Source organism: Taudactylus pleione, unplaced genomic scaffold, assembly GCF_031769625.1.
Source record: "Taudactylus pleione unplaced genomic scaffold, aTauple2 ptg001573l, whole genome shotgun sequence".
NCBI classification, from domain to species: domain Eukaryota; kingdom Metazoa; phylum Chordata; class Amphibia; order Anura; family Myobatrachidae; genus Taudactylus; species Taudactylus pleione.
In genome coordinates this window covers 6,571,072-6,592,783 of record NW_028285970.1, presented here as the reverse complement: position 1 = coordinate 6,592,783, position 21,712 = coordinate 6,571,072, and the positions used below count along the sequence as shown (strand labels likewise).

General features: G+C 44.4%; 1 protein-coding gene and 1 non-coding gene across 2 annotated transcripts in view; one reads left to right on the top strand and one right to left on the bottom strand.

Annotated features, from left to right (window-relative positions):
* The window catches only part of VPS13A (vacuolar protein sorting 13 homolog A), a 314,889-nt gene that overhangs the window by 76,905 nt on the left and 216,272 nt on the right, over positions 1-21,712 (bottom strand). Inside the window, 4 exon segments of the mRNA XM_088464073.1 lie at positions 13,381-13,527; positions 15,609-15,756; positions 18,015-18,247; positions 18,925-19,054. Coding sequence (XP_088320199.1) covers positions 13,381-13,527; positions 15,609-15,756; positions 18,015-18,247; positions 18,925-19,054 — 658 coding nt within the window.
* LOC148442316 (U6 spliceosomal RNA) lies at positions 9,524-9,631 on the top strand. Its single transcript, XR_015875831.1, has one exon. It is a non-coding gene; the product is annotated as a U6 spliceosomal RNA (small nuclear RNA).

The following is a 21,712-nucleotide window of genomic DNA, read 5'->3' as shown; positions in this document are numbered from 1 at the left end:
TCACTGCACTTGGTGCAGGAGGAAATATTGGTGACAGTGGGAATAGTTGAAGGAAGTGCTGTGCTCCTCATATACTGAGTGACGCACACTCGCTGTCCTAACAGTGTGCATCTCCTACTCCACATAGTGAGGCGTGTGACCGTCTTCAGAAAAAAGACAACTGCTGCTCGCATAGGAATTACAAGCCGAAAGTAATTTCTTTTTCTATTTATAAGACTAAATGAAATCTCCCACTTACCATTCTACCAGCAGAAGTAAGGCATTCACCTCTCCTCATGGCAAGAATGGGTGGCAAGATGGCATAGTGGTTAGCAACACTGCTCACAGCTCCAAGATAATTGGCTGTTCACAAAGTGAACGTGTGCTTGTGTGTTAGAGGTCTTAGGGCCTGATTCAGCAGTGAACGCAATGTCGATTACGGATGCAGATCGAGTGATTGTTTGCCATTGTGCATGCGTCTACCCCATCTTTGCCTCCCCATATACCTCATCTTCGTCTCACCTGTTTGTCTGCCCTTCCCTTTTGAATGTAAGCTCTTATGAGCAGGGCCCTCTACCCTCTTGTGCTTCTTCTTACTTTACTTTCAACTACTTCTTATTCCCCACTAGGGCACCTAACACTTGGTTGCTTAAGCTCTGCTGCTTATGTGGGTGTTGTGATCACTAATGTAGCAATGTATATTATCCATGTCCTTGTCCTGCATTCTATTGTATTGTACTGTAAGTCTTAAGTCACATATTTGTTTATATATTTTGTAACGCGCTGCGGAACACTTGTGGCGCCATATAAATAAATTATAGCACACAGCGATCGCATTGCAATTACAGACACACGGGCGTATCCATTGCAAAGTGATTGACAGGTTGCCAGCATTTGGCGGTGTTGACAGGTAGGGTGGTCGCAAAAACGCAGAGTGTCTGTCCGTTTGAATGCCTTTTAACGGGTGTACATAAATTAGCCACTGCGATTGCATGAGAGCTCTCCGCGTGCGAGGAGACTTGCACTGTTTGCAGCTGGTCAGACTTGTCGTAAATGCTGCATGACTGCCCTATGTAGGTCAATGATACCAATGTTATTGCAGAAGAGCGACCTTGGGCAGATAGAAGAAGGCAGCGGTGGACGTCTATATCGCATGTGCTTTGGTAAGCATTAGCATATTTTAGCAACTACGATCTGTAGGCGATTGCAGTTGCGATTGCATTTGCATCCGCTGCTGAATCAGGCTCTTAAACTGTAAGCTCCAATTTGGCAAGAACTACTGTGAATGATTAAATATTGTCTGTAAAACATGCAGTATATGGGACATTATATATATATATATATATACATATATATATACACACACACATACATATATATATATATATTGCAGTTTGAAAAGTGAGTGAGTGCCGAGTTTGTATGATATCTTTTATGTAGATGGTGTGGTCACATGCCAAGGGCACCCCAGATGGTTGAGTGCCTTGGTTTAAGCCTGTCATTTAGTTAAATTTTGTGGTCTCACTTGCTAACGCATCCCGTTTTTTAAATGTAAGACAAATTTTGTCAAGTCTATCCCCAGGTGCTTATTAACTGATATCCCTGGATGTGGTCCTGTCTAAGCCAGGAATGATATTCATGTTTAAAATGTGTGCAAGCTTGAGCCAAATGTGGCAGATCATAGATCATATATCTGAGAGTCAATGTAGGCACTGGCCAGATGGGAAGACCGTGAAGTGGTTGGTCAGCTTGACAAATTATTGCAATATTTTGGAACCAACATTCCCTGATTCAGAACTCTCATAGAGTGAGATTGCTGTTACTCACAAAATGGTGGAGCTGCTAATTCACAGAATTGTGTGCTCATTGGAATACACACATGCAGTCTATGCAACGGAGGTCTGAGCAGTTATGTGGCACACATATCCCACTGAGTGCCCACAATCTTCCCATACAGTCACCACAACAATCTCACTGGGTTCCAACATCCTTCTCACTCCATACATCCATCTCATTCAGAAAACACATTCAGCTCCCTAATTTCTAAAACTATCATATTCTCTCTATACATGTACACTATCTTCGCGTCCATGCTGCTCTATCTTCCCCAATCCCTGCAGCTGTATGGTCTCCTAACTGTGCTAGTTCTTTATTCCTACATCAATCTGTCTTTCCCCATCTGCACCACCCTGTCTTCCTGCATCCGTGCCACTCTGTTTCCTTCCATCTGCACCACTACCTTCCCCCCAGCCACACCACTCTGTCTTCACCTCATCTGTGCCACTGTTTCTTCCTCCATCTGCACCACTCTATCCCCCACAACTATGCCACTCTGTCTTTCCCATCCCACCCGCACCACTGTCTTCCTCAATTCCTACTTATGTGTGTTCTGCTAGTATGTATTCCCTCATCCTACTAATCTGTTTTTGCCCATCTGCACTGCTCTGTCTTCCTGCGTCCATGCCACTCTGAACCCCCCTTCAACGTTGCTCTGTTCTCCCAAACCGTGCCACTCTGTCTCCCCTGCACCCGCACCACTGTTTTTCACCCATCTGCATCATTTTGTCCCCCTCAACCGCCCCACTGATTTCCACCCATCTGCATCACTTTGGCTCCCCTTCATCTGTGCTGCTTAATCTCTCCCCACCTCCCCACGACTTTCTGTCTCCCGCATCCACACCGTTCTGTCTCTTCCCCGGTCCAATGGGACATGTGAAACAGTAAGGTTTTTTGTCTATGGAAATATATATATATATATATATATTTCTCCTTCATCCACTAGGGGACACTGGAGTTCAAGACAGTGGGGTATAGACGGTGGTAGAGCAGAGCCTGGCACTTTAAATAATTCAGAAGTGTGACTGGCTCCTCCCCCTCTATGCCCCATCAGCCCCAGTTTTTAGAATGTGCCCGAGAGAGCCGGTCGCACATCAGGCTGTCTCCAGCCTTTTTCATAGTTTTTAATTTTAAGGTTTATTTAACAAGCATTGAGGACAGGCAGGCTGCTTACTGTGGCAGTCTGCCTGCTACGTGGGAGCCGCCGGGAGGGCACCACACGGCTACTGCAGCCTGTGTCCGGTGACCCTGAGGAGGGGGCAATAACAAATTGAGTCATCGGACTCTGCGAGGCCCGCCACTGCTGACACCGGCATGTGTCCGGGTTCCTCGCCGCCCCCTCAGCCCAGCATCCCGGCCGCAGCAGTCCGTAAGTATCCCACCACTCCTGACTAGCTGGAGTGGTGGGCCAAAAACGCTGGGCTCAGGAACAAGCGGCTATTACAGCCTCTTTCCCCCTGTCAGTAAACTGGCAGTGTCGGAGCTGCTTATGTGACCCGCCGCTGCACTCTGCAGTCAGCGGCCGGGTCTCTACTAGCCACTAATTCCCCCTCCTATTTAATGAGGGGAGGACCGTCTGGCAGTGAGTCACTATAGGTGCCTCTGTGGAGGAATAATTGTAGCCGCACCGGGGCTTGTACCGTAGAAGCTCCGGCGACGGCATTAACGGGGGGCACTTAGACACCGCTTCAGCGTGGCTGTCTGTAATCTAGCAGCCGCTCAGCGGCTGTCAATTATCACAGCGCCGGTGCTTATAAAGAACACCGGCGCCAAGTTAATCTCCCGCGCGGCTGTTATAGGCGCGCTTAAACAGAGTCAGGCTCTCCCTCCTCTTATAAAGAAGGAGACGCTGCACCGCTGACTACAGCGCTGACAGGACGTGAGGCGCGCAGTAGTCCTCCCAAAATGAAGATGGGAGGTGTAGCGCCAAATGCCCGCCATTAGCGGGAACGGTAACGAAGTTAGTGCTATTCCTGGTTGTGCGGAGGCGTGGCTTAGGTCCGGCGGCCATTACTACTCCCGGGGAGCAGGTGCCGCAATTGCTTCTAAGCCTCTCGCTTAGTTGGCGCGCAGTACAGCGCAGGTTTACGCTTGGCAGTGCAGAGAGAGGTCTGGGCCCCTGTAGAGGCTACACCCACTGTAACCTTAAATGCAATTCCGCTGCTGCAGCTACTACAAGGCATGCCTAATGTAATATGACATGCCTACATGGGGAAGTGTGTGTTTATACATGTATGTATGTGCGGGGCCTTCCTGCATGTGTGTGCATTTGTGTGTATGTGTGTGTGCATGCATGCACACACGCATACACATATGTGTGTATATATATATATGTATATGTATGTATATATGTGTATATATGTATATAAAATGTCGGTTATTGCCAGTATTGTCTACTGAATTGATGGTGCAGTGGAATACGCTGTGCTGTGTAGAATCTGTACAAATTTTGTCAAGTCTATCCCCAGGTGCTTATTAACTGATATCCCTGGATGTGGTCCTGTCTAAGCCAGGAATGATATTCATGTTTAAAATGTGTGCAAGCTTGAGCCAAATGTGGCAGATCATAGATCATATATCTGAGAGTCAATGTAGGCACTGGCCAGATGGGAAGACCGTGAAGTGGTTGGTCAGCTTGACAAATTATTGCAATATTTTGGAACCAACATTCCCTGATTCAGAACTCTCATAGAGTGAGATTGCTGTTACTCACAAAATGGTGGAGCTGCTAATTCACAGAATTGTGTGCTCATTGGAATACACACATGCAGTCTATGCAACGGAGGTCTGAGCAGTTATGTGGCACACATATCCCACTGAGTGCCCACAATCTTCCCATACAGTCACCACAACAATCTCACTGGGTTCCAACATCCTTCTCACTCCATACATCCATCTCATTCAGAAAACACATTCAGCTCCCTAATTTCTAAAACTATCATATTCTCTCTATACATGTACACTATCTTCGCGTCCATGCTGCTCTATCTTCCCCAATCCCTGCAGCTGTATGGTCTCCTAACTGTGCTAGTTCTTTATTCCTACATCAATCTGTCTTTCCCCATCTGCACCACCCTGTCTTCCTGCATCCGTGCCACTCTGTTTCCTTCCATCTGCACCACTACCTTCCCCCCAGCCACACCACTCTGTCTTCACCTCATCTGTGCCACTGTTTCTTCCTCCATCTGCACCACTCTATCCCCCACAACTATGCCACTCTGTCTTTCCCATCCCACCCGCACCACTGTCTTCCTCAATTCCTACTTATGTGTGTTCTGCTAGTATGTATTCCCTCATCCTACTAATCTGTTTTTGCCCATCTGCACTGCTCTGTCTTCCTGCGTCCATGCCACTCTGAACCCCCCTTCAACGTTGCTCTGTTCTCCCAAACCGTGCCACTCTGTCTCCCCTGCACCCGCACCACTGTTTTTCACCCATCTGCATCATTTTGTCCCCCTCAACCGCCCCACTGATTTCCACCCATCTGCATCACTTTGGCTCCCCTTCATCTGTGCTGCTTAATCTCTCCCCACCTCCCCACGACTTTCTGTCTCCCGCATCCACACCGTTCTGTCTCTTCCCCGGTCCAATGGGACATGTGAAACAGTAAGGTTTTTTGTCTATGGAAATATATATATATATATATATATTTCTCCTTCATCCACTAGGGGACACTGGAGTTCAAGACAGTGGGGTATAGACGGTGGTAGAGCAGAGCCTGGCACTTTAAATAATTCAGAAGTGTGACTGGCTCCTCCCCCTCTATGCCCCATCAGCCCCAGTTTTTAGAATGTGCCCGAGAGAGCCGGTCGCACATCAGGCTGTCTCCAGCCTTTTTCATAGTTTTTAATTTTAAGGTTTATTTAACAAGCATTGAGGACAGGCAGGCTGCTTACTGTGGCAGTCTGCCTGCTACGTGGGAGCCGCCGGGAGGGCACCACACGGCTACTGCAGCCTGTGTCCGGTGACCCTGAGGAGGGGGCAATAACAAATTGAGTCATCGGACTCTGCGAGGCCCGCCACTGCTGACACCGGCATGTGTCCGGGTTCCTCGCCGCCCCCTCAGCCCAGCATCCCGGCCGCAGCAGTCCGTAAGTATCCCACCACTCCTGACTAGCTGGAGTGGTGGGCCAAAAACGCTGGGCTCAGGAACAAGCGGCTATTACAGCCTCTTTCCCCCTGTCAGTAAACTGGCAGTGTCGGAGCTGCTTATGTGACCCGCCGCTGCACTCTGCAGTCAGCGGCCGGGTCTCTACTAGCCACTAATTCCCCCTCCTATTTAATGAGGGGAGGACCGTCTGGCAGTGAGTCACTATAGGTGCCTCTGTGGAGGAATAATTGTAGCCGCACCGGGGCTTGTACCGTAGAAGCTCCGGCGACGGCATTAACGGGGGGCACTTAGACACCGCTTCAGCGTGGCTGTCTGTAATCTAGCAGCCGCTCAGCGGCTGTCAATTATCACAGCGCCGGTGCTTATAAAGAACACCGGCGCCAAGTTAATCTCCCGCGCGGCTGTTATAGGCGCGCTTAAACAGAGTCAGGCTCTCCCTCCTCTTATAAAGAAGGAGACGCTGCACCGCTGACTACAGCGCTGACAGGACGTGAGGCGCGCAGTAGTCCTCCCAAAATGAAGATGGGAGGTGTAGCGCCAAATGCCCGCCATTAGCGGGAACGGTAACGAAGTTAGTGCTATTCCTGGTTGTGCGGAGGCGTGGCTTAGGTCCGGCGGCCATTACTACTCCCGGGGAGCAGGTGCCGCAATTGCTTCTAAGCCTCTCGCTTAGTTGGCGCGCAGTACAGCGCAGGTTTACGCTTGGCAGTGCAGAGAGAGGTCTGGGCCCCTGTAGAGGCTACACCCACTGTAACCTTAAATGCAATTCCGCTGCTGCAGCTACTACAAGGCATGCCTAATGTAATATGACATGCCTACATGGGGAAGTGTGTGTTTATACATGTATGTATGTGCGGGGCCTTCCTGCATGTGTGTGCATTTGTGTGTATGTGTGTGTGCATGCATGCACACACGCATACACATATGTGTGTATATATATATATGTATATGTATGTATATATGTGTATATATGTATATAAAATGTCGGTTATTGCCAGTATTGTCTACTGAATTGATGGTGCAGTGGAATACGCTGTGCTGTGTAGAATCTGTTAAAAAAAAAAAAAAAAAAAAATGTATATATGTATAATCCCCTGTGCATAGCAGTAGCATATATGGGCAGCGGCAGAATCTAGATAGAACCTAGTTTGGTCTCTATAATAGTATACTGCTAGAATAGATTATGCTGATGCATACTGAGTGAATTACAAACCTACGCACGCAGTGTAGCAGTCTTCCTGCTTACTGAGTTACGCAGCGGCAAGGTCCATATAGAACTTGAATGGTGGTCAGATTCCACAATGAATTGTTAGAAGAGAGAGCACTGCAAAACAGTCGGCCCCATAACTATCCTAACTGCTGCCCTACGTCATTGTGATGTTACTGTGTAGAGGATAGTTATAACCATTTTACGATTGTCTTATCTCAAAATGGCTGCAGGAGTGTTAAGTTTTAATCAGTACTCCTAGTAAAGAGCAGCACCTCTACATATCATGGGACCCGCCGGCACTATTATAGAGTGAGTGTCTGGGCCCCTGACACTAGCTCAGGGAGGAACATGCCGCAGCCTAATACAGAGGCTGTGTCCGTGTCACTTGCCCTCCGCATGATCTGCCGATTGATCTATGTCTGTGTCAAATAGGCCTGTATACATCAGTATACTGCACTGAGGTCGTCTCTTTGATTCCCACTTTGAAAAAGCGGGTTCAACTGGAGCTCAACTGGCTCACCCAATAAGGCGAGTACACCAGTGACAGAAGGGTCCCAGGATCAAAACCAGTCTGGGACATCACGCTGTTAAAATATCCAGGCCCCTATGCCGTAGCAGAATGACGGCCACACGCGGCACATGAGCAGTCTCCCTGCGTGGAGGTAAGCCACATGTATGTATATATTTGTTTGTTTGTTTTTTGTTTTTTTTTATATATACATAAGCCCTACTTTAGAACATATAAATATGTCTGGAGTGAAGTTTGTCCTGGGCTCAACCAAGGTCTTGGCTCAGTTCATTCCATGGCTCTACCTGTTGCTCATGTTAAATATTATTGTCACCTATTGATCTTGATGTAGGTACGCGTATAGTATCGCTTCTTATCCTTACCGTAAAGGCAGTGGAGGATCTGTTATCAGTTTTGTCTGATACCTAGCATATTTTAAAAGAAGGATCCTGCGATTGGAGACTGGACTCTCCTGATGCGGTAGTTTGGTACTATATCCATATACCGTATATATAATATGGTGGCTCTATAGCCTAGAGTCATGTCCTGCAGCTTACATTGTGATAGTCACAATTCCCTCAGGCATTGCTTCTAGTATGGACCCTATGCATGTCCTGGGGCCTTCTTGTATGTCCACACATGTATATTGTGGAGCAAACTATAGGACTCTAAGAATGCAAGAGATATATATATATATATATATAATATAGCATGCTAATCTCCTAGTACAGGAGTCTGACAAGTAAGTTTCCTATATTGGTGCTAACTCTTCCTTTCAAAGAGATTGCCTTCTCATGCAACTATGTTCTCTGGGTGTACGTGTGTATATATACTGATATATTCACATTCTTTGTATGAATATTTACTAATAATTGGGAAAACCTGTTTTTAACCCTAACTGGGGTTATCGCTACAGATATATCCTTCTTTACCTGGGATAATTAAGGCACTCTATGTCTATGTACAGGTGCCTTTCTCAGTATAGGTTCTAGTACTCAAGATTATTGTTTTGTCAATATCTCAATTAAACAAGGCTATAAAGTGGCCCCTAGATACACTTCATATCAGTACATGGGGAATCCAGGTTCTACACCATCCTCAGGACCTAATTGTTTAAATGACAACAGACTGCAGTTACTGCTCCTGTGCCTGAAGGCCTAGGGCCACCCGCCGAATAGGCGGGGTCAGGCCTGGCTTGATTAGATGGGTGAGTATCAAGTAAATCCTTGGACCTGCGGTTCAATTTTGAATCCTTCACGTTGTGATCACTATAACTTTCAAGGGTCACTGGTGGGGATCCATCATCAAATATGTAATATTTCTGTGTGTATCTTTACCGGTACAAGGTCTTATTTAAATCCGCCTTTTAACTAATATGCACTTCACCATTATAAGTATGAATGTACTGATACACTAGCAGACCGTATTTAGGGTATATGTATAATCTCTATATGTATACACATCCCTAATGTAACAAGCTCAGGTTTAGAGTCCTGTTGTACAAGCTTCTTGTCTCCGCTAACATTTTGCTAGTTTTCTACAGTATTTCCTAAGACAACATCGCCAGACTGAAGTCCGTGCTGTAGAGCATTGCTTTTAGCCCACTGAACTACTCTCTATACCTGACGTGACGGGTTGCTGTGAGAGGGAAAAGGTCAGTGACATTCTACATAGCATCTAGAGGGCTTCTGGTTACTCACAGGTAAGCGGTACCTCACTAATTCCTCGGAAGAGGCTACTATTTCATGCAACCTGGCATTACAAGTCTCCCGTCCGCACCCTAGCTGCAGTCCTAGCAGCCATCCGCTCTCATGATCAGTTGGCTCTACTACACTTTAGAGCTTTCCTGGCGTGTGGGTGCATAGTTCCAACATTGAGAGTGCTCGCTTCAGCAGCACATTTTCTAAAAATTGGAACGATACAGAGAAGATTTGCATAGCCCCTGCGCAAGGATGACACGCATTTTCGTGAAGCATTCCATACTTAATTGTCACTTTATTCTACTAGAATTTGTTGGAGTTATAAAGGACTGTAGCACTTCTATGGGCTAAGGCACTTCTTTACATTAAAGTGTGCGGTCATTCTGTTCTGCATTGGGAGCCCGATTCCTGTTCAGTATCTTTGAATATTTTCATCACACTGACAGGTACCTGATGGGTACTTTTATGGTTGTCCTAGTTCTCTAGCCTTGCTGTATGGGATGCTTCTATATATATTGGTAGCTCTCCCTGGGTGGCTGTTGCATCCGTGTTTTTTAACTGCCTGGGTATCCGGGTTGTTTTCATACTATGTTCGGGCCAGCAGTTTGTACTGACTACGCACTTCCATCATGAGGGATGTTGTCTGTTGTTTGGGGTCGTTGCTGTGGTTTCTTTTCAGGCCGGCACAGGGCGTGTGCCGTATAGTCCCCGCCTGAGGCGCCCCATACACGAGTTTGAGACCCATCCCAAGCGGTAGTGACCTCCCTATAGGCAGGCAACTGATGAGCTGCCAGACACTCTGCCAGTGGTCTGGTATGGGGATTTATTATTGCAGGGTTTCCGTTGCTGTTTGATCTCTCTGTTTCAGAGTGGTGGTACTGCTGTCTGACTCTCTGAAAGAATTGAGACCACAATTCCTTTCAAAACCGCCTCTGCCTCATACCCCGTGGGATCTCTATTTGTTGGAGACTTCCTTCCGCTGGTTACAGCCTTGTAGTAGTTGGGCCTCGAGAATGGTCCAGGGTGACTGTTCGGTCTTCACTTTTTCCTCCCTGTATACTCTTGTTAGGAGTCTGTGGACAGGATCAGCTCTGTATCTGTAGATTGGTATTCTTATACGTATGTCTATATGTATTCTGTCCAGCACTGCTGGATGTCTGCTGTCGGCGACTTATACAGCTTCCTATGTTCGACTATGGTTCGGACTTGGTCTGTTTTCAGCTGGGTTTATGCTGCTTTTGATGTTTTCATCTGCGGGTGTTCTTTCGCTAGCTGTTGTTCCATTCGAATTACGCTGTAAGTTGTGGAATTTCTGTGGTTGTTTAGCAGGGAGTTTTGATTGTCTCTTCTGCTCTGCGATACTTGATCCTCAGCTCTTGCCTTTCCATTGAGCCTACGGTTCTTGGCGATCCGGGTTTTCGGTTTTGCCAAAGGGTCTGCAAGTTCTCCGCGCTTCCCACCCGGGAGGTTGGCTTTGGGACGTCCCCACTGTCTTGAACTCCAGTGTCCCCTAGTGGATGAAGGAGAAAACAGGATTTTGGTACTTACCGATAAATCCCTTTCTCCGATTCCACAGGGGACACTGGACGCCCGCCCAGCGCTGCGTACCTGCCGTGTTTTTTTAGTTCCTTATATGGTTGTGTGACTGCATGTGTTCCCTGCAGTGGGTTACTCGGTTCTCCTTCAGTCGGTATTGTTCCGTTCTGTGTTCATCTCCTTCTCCTCATTTTCCTATTGTCCTCCGTCTCCTCTCGGGCTCAGTTCTTAAACTGGGGCTGATGGGGCATAGAGGGGGAGGAGCCAGTCACACTTCTGAATTATTTAAAGTGCCAGGCTCTGCTCTACCACCGTCTATACCCCACTGTCTTGAACTCCAGTGTCCCCTGTGGAATCGGAGAAAGGGATTTATCGGTAAGTACCAAAATCCTGTTATATATATATATATATTATATATACACACAAACGAGGGCTGAAAAGTAATGAGACTGCCTCTGATTTATGAGCTTCACACTAACCGGCATAACGTTGCCACGTCTACCTATGGGACAGAAAAACAATGTATCTGAACCTGCGGTTGGACTGCCGTATGCTTGTTTGGTCACAGCGAGTGGAAGATCTTCGTACGTTTTGTCATTTCGGATGAGGAAGGCGGATCTTTGAGATTACGTCAAGGGTGTGTGATTGAATTTGTATTAAGCTTGGGAAAAGCGGAAATTAAACTCATGAAATGTTACGCAAGCATATGGTGGAGAAACAATTAGGCGTACTGCTGTAGTTCGGTGGAGGAAGCACTTCAAAGAGGGTAATACTCTAGTGACAGTTTAACGCAAAATTCAATCACTCATCTCTGACGTAATCTCACAGACATGTCTTCCTCATGACGGAACGTACGTAGATCTTCCACTCGCTGTGACAAACAAAGACAACTACTATGTGTGTATATATAAATATATACATTTATTTTATTTATGTTTTTGCCCTGAAATTTGGCATGTAGCACTGTACTTCCAATTGCATTTGATGTGTAGCCCCTTAAACACCATGCCGCTGGATGACCTAATCGTGGCTGTGGTGCGTGCAAGTCACACCTAATGTACACAGCGCACGCCAAAGCTCCCACTGTGCGTGCTGTGCATATTAGGTGTAATGTGAACGCAACTGCCGGGTAAGAGGACCTGCAATGGAGAAGAGTAATGGCCCCCACACACGGAGCGATATAGTGGCTGATCCGATGGTTTTGAACGTTATCGCCGCTATATCGTTCAGTGTGTGGGCATGATATCGCCCGCTGCGCACTCCCGTGGGGTCGTTTATCGCATCTCCAGATCTTTCTGCATGTTCAATCAATCTGGGGGATCGACCTTCACATCGCAAGGTGCATGCTTCTAAGTTGCGGCATGCATTCAGACGCAAGGTAGTAGATATGTATTGGACTTTCCTGGAAAGTGACTGGAAGGTGGCTATGCAGGCGCATGGAGATTCTGCCTCTTATGAGAGTGTTATAGCAGTGTTGCAGAAGTGGTTACGAGATGCACAATCGCTCACATTGGAGGCTATACTCTGAGCGAAAATCTACAACAAAGCATGGGACTGGTGCAAGTTTCGATGGTGTGACGAATGCTTGCGTCTTAAGATGCACAAAGCGGTATTTGAGAATCTAAAGATGCTGAAGTGGGGGCCTCAGGCCTTGCACACTCAGACGCACGGATGTATACCTGGGAAGGGCTTATAGGGGTATCTCACAGCTACTCAAATGTTACTTGACCCCGTGTTACCTGCTAAATCTAAGTGCACTTGCTAAGATACGCAGCATGTAGAATTGCACTGGGTAGCGGCATTCAAATGAGATACAATAGTTGTCTCAGTGGTCCACTGAGTCTTCTATTGTATCTCATTTGAATCCTCTGATTGCCGATACCCAGTGCACATTATATATACTGTGTGTATGTATATATATATATATATATATATATAATCAACCCAATAGGCTGCACTCACATGACAGAGTGTATAGTCCAGGGTGCTCCAATTAAAGACAATTAATTCCAGAATACATAGTATATAGGCGATGAGCGCGCTCTACAATTGATGAGCGGCCTCATTACCTTTATGTATGCTGGTATCTTGTACATTTACTGTGACTTCCGGAGTTTTGCCGGGGGCGGAGTCTGCCTAATTGGTGTGGCTAGTTCAAGGCAGCTGGAGGACAACTTGGTTATGGGTCTGTCTGGTGGTAGCTGTGTGGAGCGAATTTGTCTTGACAAAGGTCCTTTGGGGACCGAAACGTCGACTTTGTTATGTTATCCGTGAGTAATTAAACAATTTTCTACTGAATGGTGAGTGCCCAAATTTTGTTTATTTTTCTGTATATATATATATATATATATATATATATATATATATATATATATATATATACATACACACACACACACAATAAAACATAAAAATTTGCTTTAAAACTTCTGAGATTTTAATTTAAAATGAGATGTGAAATATTGATCAACAACAAATTGCAGATGAGCATTTCCACTACCTGTATTCTGTAGATCTGCAGTCTGATCGACGTCTGATGAGCAGATGCAGAATATTCTATTTTCAAAGCTGGCAGAAAGCTTCTCCTCACTGGTGCTTGTGTTGGTTGTATAAATTTCATGCCAGTGAGACTGGGTGTTAGGCACACCTACAATATTCCCAAAAACAACAGACGTGTAATGTTACTGTACATGTATAGTAGCATACCAAAACTACAACAAAGGAACACACGATTAATCTAGGAATATTTATTATCTGGTTTGGTTATGGCAGAAAATGTCAACATTCAGGATACTGACACCAGATAAACACTAACATTTTGACTATTTTGCCTGTTGACTTAACAAGCAGCACTGTCTGGTATTACTGTAGGTAAGCTGTGTAGTGTGTACCTTCCTGTAAGAAGGCATATTTTATCAGGCTAATTCTATACAATGGTTCAGAGGATTGTGACACTAATGTACTCTTTATATCATACAAGTGGCATCATAAAATATTGTGGAATTATTTGCAGCTAGATACAGGAGTATATATGCTTATACTACGTGGTCTTCATGGACCCTTACTAAACTTTGCCTATGTGGGAATGGCCTTTCATACCCTGTTCCCCTTCTCCAATTGCAATTGTATTTGGGATACAGATGTGTTTGACTCAACATTCTCGTTGTATGTTCTCATTATCTGAGCATGCACAGTGCGAATTCACAGAAGACACTACACAAAAAGGCATCTGTTTAACCTGGCCTAAAACTTAAGTTGAAGGAAGACTGCCCCCCCCCAACCTGATAGAATGGTGTCTGCTTTGAGAAGGACCCAATCCCATGTTGTAAAAGGATGACCTAGGACTATTGGAGATAGAGTGATGTAATGGGAAGACGGATGAAGCGGAGAGATGAATCTCTAACTGGAATCTCCAAAAGTGAAATTGGGTGACCATCTTGACCAAATTCTTCATACAAAAAAGTATTGATAACCTCTTCTTTTTCAGCAGCTGAGGACACAGTGCCCATATATCACAAGCAGCACAGGTGACCTGCAGGTCTGAGCTGGCCACAACAAATTTAGTTTGATATTGTGCTCATGCAAACACTTTGATTTCCTCTTTTCCGCACCTTGAGAGTATTTCCCTTAAGTGGCATGGTGGAACACAGGGTAAAGTTATATGAAACAGAAAAAGACAAAAAGTATTGACGCAACTTAATATTTAAAATCCCATCTAGAAACTGGAACAACTAAAAATATATATGAAATAACAAAGTCCTTACATCCTATAAGGACATAGAAGGAGCCAACATGCACAAACAGTCTAGTCACAGCTTCTGGAAAATTGTTGGTACCAAACAGATGGAGATGACATTCCCGTGGGAAGTGCTCCAAGGGAAAAGGTGTATGTCCAGGAATCTCCTCCCCCACGGTCAGCCAACAAGAGAACCCCTATTGATACATGGGCAGCCTGGATGGTTGCCTCTGCCTAGACAAGAATACTTCAGAAGAAGACAGGGGAACACTTTCGCTACCACTCCGGAGTGAGATGTGGACGTCCTGGCCTAATGGAAAGGAGGCTTTGGGGATCAGAGCACTACCTGCAGCAGAAATGGTGTTAGTCCCCCCAGAGAGAATCCCACAAGTGAGGTAACCATTGGCGAAGGAGAAGATGAAGGCGACTCTCCACATCTGCCCCATGCATCCCTACCAGCCACTAAGGAATGCCAAAGGTAAGAAAAAAACGCTTCAAAATAAGTGAAGCTGCAGAGAACCTCAACATGTCCAGCTCAATTGGGCACTATCAAAAACTAATGACAGAAGGTCTACACACAATACCTCATTGTGTTCCATTCTCTCCCCAAGAATGAGTAAGAACATATTACCAAAATGACTAGCAACATAGATCTGATGCAATTTGGGCCCAGTGGTTCTTTTTAGAAAAATAACATTGTCAACAATCTCCATGGACACTTGTTCCTTCTTAACACCCTGAGATGAGTCCTCACTATTGACTTCATACATACTTGCAATCTTTTCTGATTCCTGTCATGAGGCACTCAGAGATACCGCTATAAGTACATACCTAATGCTTTCTGAGAGTCATTTGTACAAATTATTACCTAGAAATAAATTATTTCTAAGGCAAAAAAACAAGACGACATTACACTTTTTCATATTTTCATATTCAAAATGTATTTTTTTTTTTTAAGCAAAGATTAACTCCCCCCCCCCACTAGGTTGTACCTGAGAATTGGAATCCAGCTCAACAATTCTGTTGTCTGTGGGGGCAGTCTCAATGTAGTCCTTGTAAGCTGTTTCTAACTTTTCAGTTTGCTTTACACTCAGTGGCCTCCATCTTGTCTTCTTTTTGGTTTCCCAAACCACATCTGAACTGAAAAGCGAGAAAAAATAAAACAATTCAGAATTAAAGCTAAAATTTCCCATATAACTATAAATATAAACATTTGACTTAAGTTGTAATATTTAATATTCATATATTCACTACAGTAGTTGCAAAAAATAGATGACTGGGGCTATAACACATATAAGAAAAAAAAGTACCTGCAGACTACACTTCCAAATATGATTTGTAAAAGTGTGTAGGGGGAACCAGGTGTCTACACTGCAGCTGTTCATGCCAAAGAGACATACTTCCAGGCCCATAGCCAATATGGAGTAAGCTCCACTGTTTAGAGGAGGTAGCTTCCAGGGCTTCCCTTTATCAGTGGTTTAAAACATATGGGCGTGAGATAAAGTGGAGAGCGATAAAGGGCCTGATTCAGAGTTGAATGCTACTGCAGATTTTCACGCAGTTCAGCGAATATTGGTGGTTTGCGCATTGTCAGAGCCACATTGTGCACTTGCGGCTAATGAACTGCGATATCGCTTATGGTGAGGATTCACTCGCATTTGATTGGCAAAAAGAGACCGTTTTGTGGGTGGTTACGGGGAGTTTCAGCCAAAACGCAAGCGTATCGGTGCCGTTTCCTGAACGTGTACTAGCCAGCACCTGTGATCGCGCATGCAGAGAACAAAGCTCCAGTATCTGTTACCGCAGCCTTTCTGAGTGTCCATAGACTCATTTGAGGAGTCGATGTTATTTGGCTCTGCGTCCAATGCTGCGTTTGTGTACGCAGTTGCAGGCAGCAACGAGGGATGCGGTGGGCACCTCGATACAAATTCTGCCGGCTGATGCATTATCATATTTTAGCAATTGCTAAGCTGCAAATGCGTTTACATTGGAGGCCCAAAGTACCAACCAATTGCCGTCTAACTGTTAATTTTCAAACACGGCCTGTAAAATGACAGTTAGAAGCTGATTGGTTAGTACTTTATCTCTCCAAGGCTTGATACATCTCCCCAATGGTGTACTATTCAGCTAGCTGGTATGAACCTGTTTGGAGAAGGAACTGGGCTATTTCTAATTATTTCGCAGACAATACATTTGCATTCTGCTTTGAGCTGAAATTGCTTAATAACATAGGAAGCCTGCTAGTTTTAATTGGGAAAGAAGGGCTGTGGCTGGTAGTGTGTGAAAGGAAACCGGTAGAATAAGCTGTGAACATACAATGAAAAGCATTATCTTTACATAATCATTTCAAAAAGTTAACTCCCATGTCTGCTCAAGTTATTTCTACTATACAGCGTTTCTTTTTACTTTGCGTAGTTACATTATGTATCTTTTTGCAATAAGGTTTACATTGTGATACTCAAACACAGGTAAAGCGGATTTTTTTTATACCAGTCTTGGATGAGGACAGAAAAATCATCTTGAACCCATAACACAAGATGATGTATGAGAAGGCTGCCTCCTGAAGGAACATCAGAAAATCCTGTAGCACTGGATGTGACTGAAAAAGTTAAAATATAGTCCAAATGGCCAGGCTATATGCAAAGAGTGGAGCAAGTGGTCTTCCCTGAACTATAGTTTGGGAAGGAGGCAAATTGCCTGGTTTAATTGGATACTTCTGGAGGGAGTATAGTTTGAATATATCTTGTCGTCATGGAAACAAATAATTAAGGGTCAGTGGATAAGTCTGCCAGCTGTGGCATGAGCCAATGGACAGGAGAAAGATAGTTTGTGGGCTTCATTAGTTCCATCTGGATACATCCATAATTAGGAAACAGTGCTGAACTACATGGTGAAATGTTGGTTGGCTATGAACCACTCCAAAATAAAAGTATTTATGGATAGCACATGCTGAATGGTCAGAGAATGCCCATTATGTCAACTTAAAAAAAAAAAAACTATTAGATCACCAGTTTGGGATCCCTTATAAAATGTGAATGAGTAAAATGCTGATACAGTACTATCAGTCTCCCTTGCACAGTGGAAGATATATTCTGCTTCTACCATGATAGTGATTGTATCTGTATTTTACTTTCCTTAACCACTTGCCTGTTGTGGTCGCATGAGCTTCCGTTTCTAAATGGGAAAGCAGACACACGCTTCATGAAAATAACCCACAAAAAAATGCCACAAAAACCCCCCACAAAATGCGTGTAACTAAAATGGCCCTTTAGTGGGTAATAAGCTACCAATATTATAAAATGACTGACTCACTGTGAATTTTAAAAATAATTCCTGCTTATAATGAAATGTTCTAATGTCTTGGTGACCACACATAAATACAGAATGTATTAACTTGCCTGGTGATGCCAATGAAGGAGACTTCTTGCTTTGAATAATTATTTACTAAAGAAATGCCAAGGTTTGACAATGAGATTGTAATCTCCTGCTCGGCTGCCTCAGCTTTCTCACTGTCATATGTCACTTGGAAAACATTTTCATCTTCAGTAAACAGCACAATGCGTTGTAAACCTTCTAGGAAGGACACTAAATAAACAATGCAATTTTCCATTGTAAGGTATTCAACTCTGTCCTAGGATACAAAAAGCATCAAAAGTTTTATTATTTGGTGCACATGTAAAAATAAAAACAATTCAAATAAGGATAAATGTATATATTATACATTTATACATGCTTTGTGAAAGAAGGAGTCTAGGGGCATACAGTACTTTGGAAAAAACACACAGGACCTGATTCAGCAAGGATCGCAGTTGCTAATAAACACGCAATTTGGCGATTGTTGCGTTCTGGGCATTCGTACGCATCGCAGTGCGCAAACTTGCGATCGGGACTGTGATCGCAGAGGCTACGGAGACCCCTCGCAGAGTGATTGGCAGGAAGCACTGTTTGTGGGAAATGCAGGCGTGCCAGTGCATTCGCACACTGTGATGCCATATGCAGTGTGAGGTCTCATAGCGTGCGTGGTTGTTAGCAATTTCTGAGTAAGGTCAGGGGTTGTGTAAGTGTGCGTGAGGCTGCGATGGTACTCTATTGTGCGAATGGTTTAGCTATTCTGCTAAACATTCCAGATGTGTGTAAGGTAAAGTGGGAGTCCTTATGTTGTTCTGAGTTTGCAATGGATTAGCTTGCTTTCGCAGTTGAACTGCGTGCGTACGCAATATTGCGATCCGTAGTGAATAAGGCCCACAGTCTTTTGTCTGGATAAACTTGTCCATTCAATTAAAATCATGCTGTAACACTATGACTAACCTGTGTTTGAGTGACACTGCCCTTGCTTGTTCCACATATCCAGGACAACTCTCTTTGACTAGCTGGGTCTTCCCAAGCATATAGCATGGCTTTTCCTGGTGGCAGGTTTTCCTTATACCCATTAACAGAGCTACGTGGACACAAAAACAGCAGTAAAAAAAATAAATCATGTAGTCAATAAGAGAATTGGGTTATAGGCAGATGCATAACCAAGCCAACCTCACAATCAATACATTTGTTTATTCTATTTAAAACTATTTTAATAAAAGAGGTTGATTATATTTTGTCAAAGAAAACAGAGGGAATGCTTTCTGTCACATAGAGGTTCATCTTCTCTGCACACTTGTCAATATTTATGCTACCGACCAGGATCAACACAGTTTTTTCTCCATCCTTGGATCTAAACTCTCCTGATTAATCATGGAAAATCTGAAAATGTATATCACCTCCACCGGTACACCCTTCTCATATATAATATTAAAACCACTGACAGGTGAAGAGCATAACCTTTCAGTGGTTATTTCATTACAATGGCACCTGTCAAGGGGTGGGATATATGAGGTAGCAAGTGAACCGTCAGTTCTTGAAGTTGATGTGCAGGAAAAATGGGCAAGCATCTGGGCGCCTTTGACATGGGCCAAATTGTGTTGGGTAGACGAATGGGTCAGAGCATCTAAAAAATAGCAGGTCTTGTAGGGTGTTCCAGGTATGCAGTGGTTAGTACCAACCAAAAGTGGTCCAAGAAGGACAAATGGTGAACTGGCCACAGGGTCATGGGTGCCCAAGGCTCATTGACACACGTGAGCTAGCCCATCTGGTCTGATCCCAAAGAAGATCTCGTGTAGCACAAACTGCTGAAAAAGATAATGCTGGCTATGGTAGAAAGGTGTCAGAACACACTGTGCATTACAGCATGCTGTATATGGGGCTGCATAGCCGCAGACCAGCCAGAGTGCCCATGCTGACCCCGGTCCACTGCCGAAAGCACCTACAATGGGCACGTGAGTGTCATAACTGGATCATGGGCCAATGGAAGAAGGTGGTCTGGTCTGAAAAAAAATCACGTTTACTTTTACAACATGTGGTAGGCCGACTGCGTCGTTTACCTGGTGTAGAGATGGCATCGGGATGTACTATGGAAAGAAGGCAAGTCGGCGGAGGCAGTGTGATGCTCTGGCAATGTTCTGCTGGGAAACCTTGGGTACTACCATTAATGTGGATGTTACCTAAACATAGTTGCATACAAAGTACAACCCTTCATGGCAACATTATCTCCTGATGACAGTGGCATCTTTTAGCATAGATAAGCGCCCTGCCACATTGCAAATATTATTCAGGATTGGTTTAAAGAAACATGACAAACTTCAAGGTGTTGACTTGGCCCCTTGAAATGCCCCAGATTTCAATACGATCGAGCATCTGTGGGATGTGCTGGAAAAGCATGTCCGAGCCATGGCTGCCCCATCTTGCAATTTATAGGGGCCAGAGCTGTTTTGGCAGCACGAGAGGACCTATACAATATTAAGGAGATGGATTTAATGTTTTGGCTCATGGGTGTATATCCCTATACCGGGAAAACTTTCCTCTACTCCTCTGTAAAATTACATATTAAATCTCTTCCTAAAAATCCTTGATCATGGATGGGCAGGATCTTTTCAATCAAAATGAACATCCAACCCCTTCTATTAGTGCTCCCATATTCCGTGTTTCCAAATTTTATATAAGTGACTGTTAAAAAAAAATGTATTGAGGCAGAGGCAAACTCTGAAGTCTACTATTGTTCCTCACATGTAACTCAAATTGCAGCTATGCATTACTGTTACCATTGCTTGGGTTGACATTGAAACCAAAGTCGTTGCCCTTTACTCAGACTCCTCCTTCTGGGTTATTGCTGCTCCTCTTCCAGGCATCAATCTATCATTATAGCCTATCCTTAAATTTGCACTTAAAATATGGGACTCTTGAATGCATTAATTTCAACTATTTCCTTTGGTCTCTCCTCTGACCCCTGTCTGTGGTAACCTTGCTTTCTCTCCAGGTAACTTTCCTGGCTCTGTTGATTCTGTCTCGGGGTGGAAACAGATATGCGGCTCATTCAACCGAGAAGGGTTTCTTTGCCTCTCTGGAATTTATTTCCCAAAATTACCCTCCAGATCTATCAAGTGGTCCACTCACATTCTTTCAGCCACTAAGTCTACTGGTCCTTGGAAGCAGCTTCACCCTCCTTCCTTGCTGGTGGTTAAAAAACACAACTGGATGTTGCTTACATGAGAAAACATGACCTATTACCACCTCCACAATAGACCAGACTATTTACTGAAGTCTGGGCTCCTTGGTTTTTTAAGGAAGGTCCTAACCACCCATTCTGCCCTTCCCAAATATCATTTACCTATTGGCCAGGCTGAGAACTTAGGTAACGGACTACAACTCTCACACTTTTGCTGATAAGCAATGTTATTTAGCATATCACTGCATAGTATATTAGTTTGATGTTTTTAGTTTCTTTGTTAGTTAGCTCATTGAGCCTGTTATTAGCCTAGTGGTATGTGCTGTGTGTTTGTTTAACTCAATTTATTGCTAGCCATATTAGTGGGAGGGTGCTGGGCTTGTAAGCAATCAGTAATTTAACATGCCAGGTCTCCTACATATTGGTCATTAGTAGGCTGGAATAGCCTGGCTGGAATTGCCCCATTCAAAAGTGCATTTTAAGATTAATACTGGCGTTACACCAGCGTTGAACCGAAGTGGAACAGAAGGGAAACAACCAATCTGCACTTCTAAAAACCTA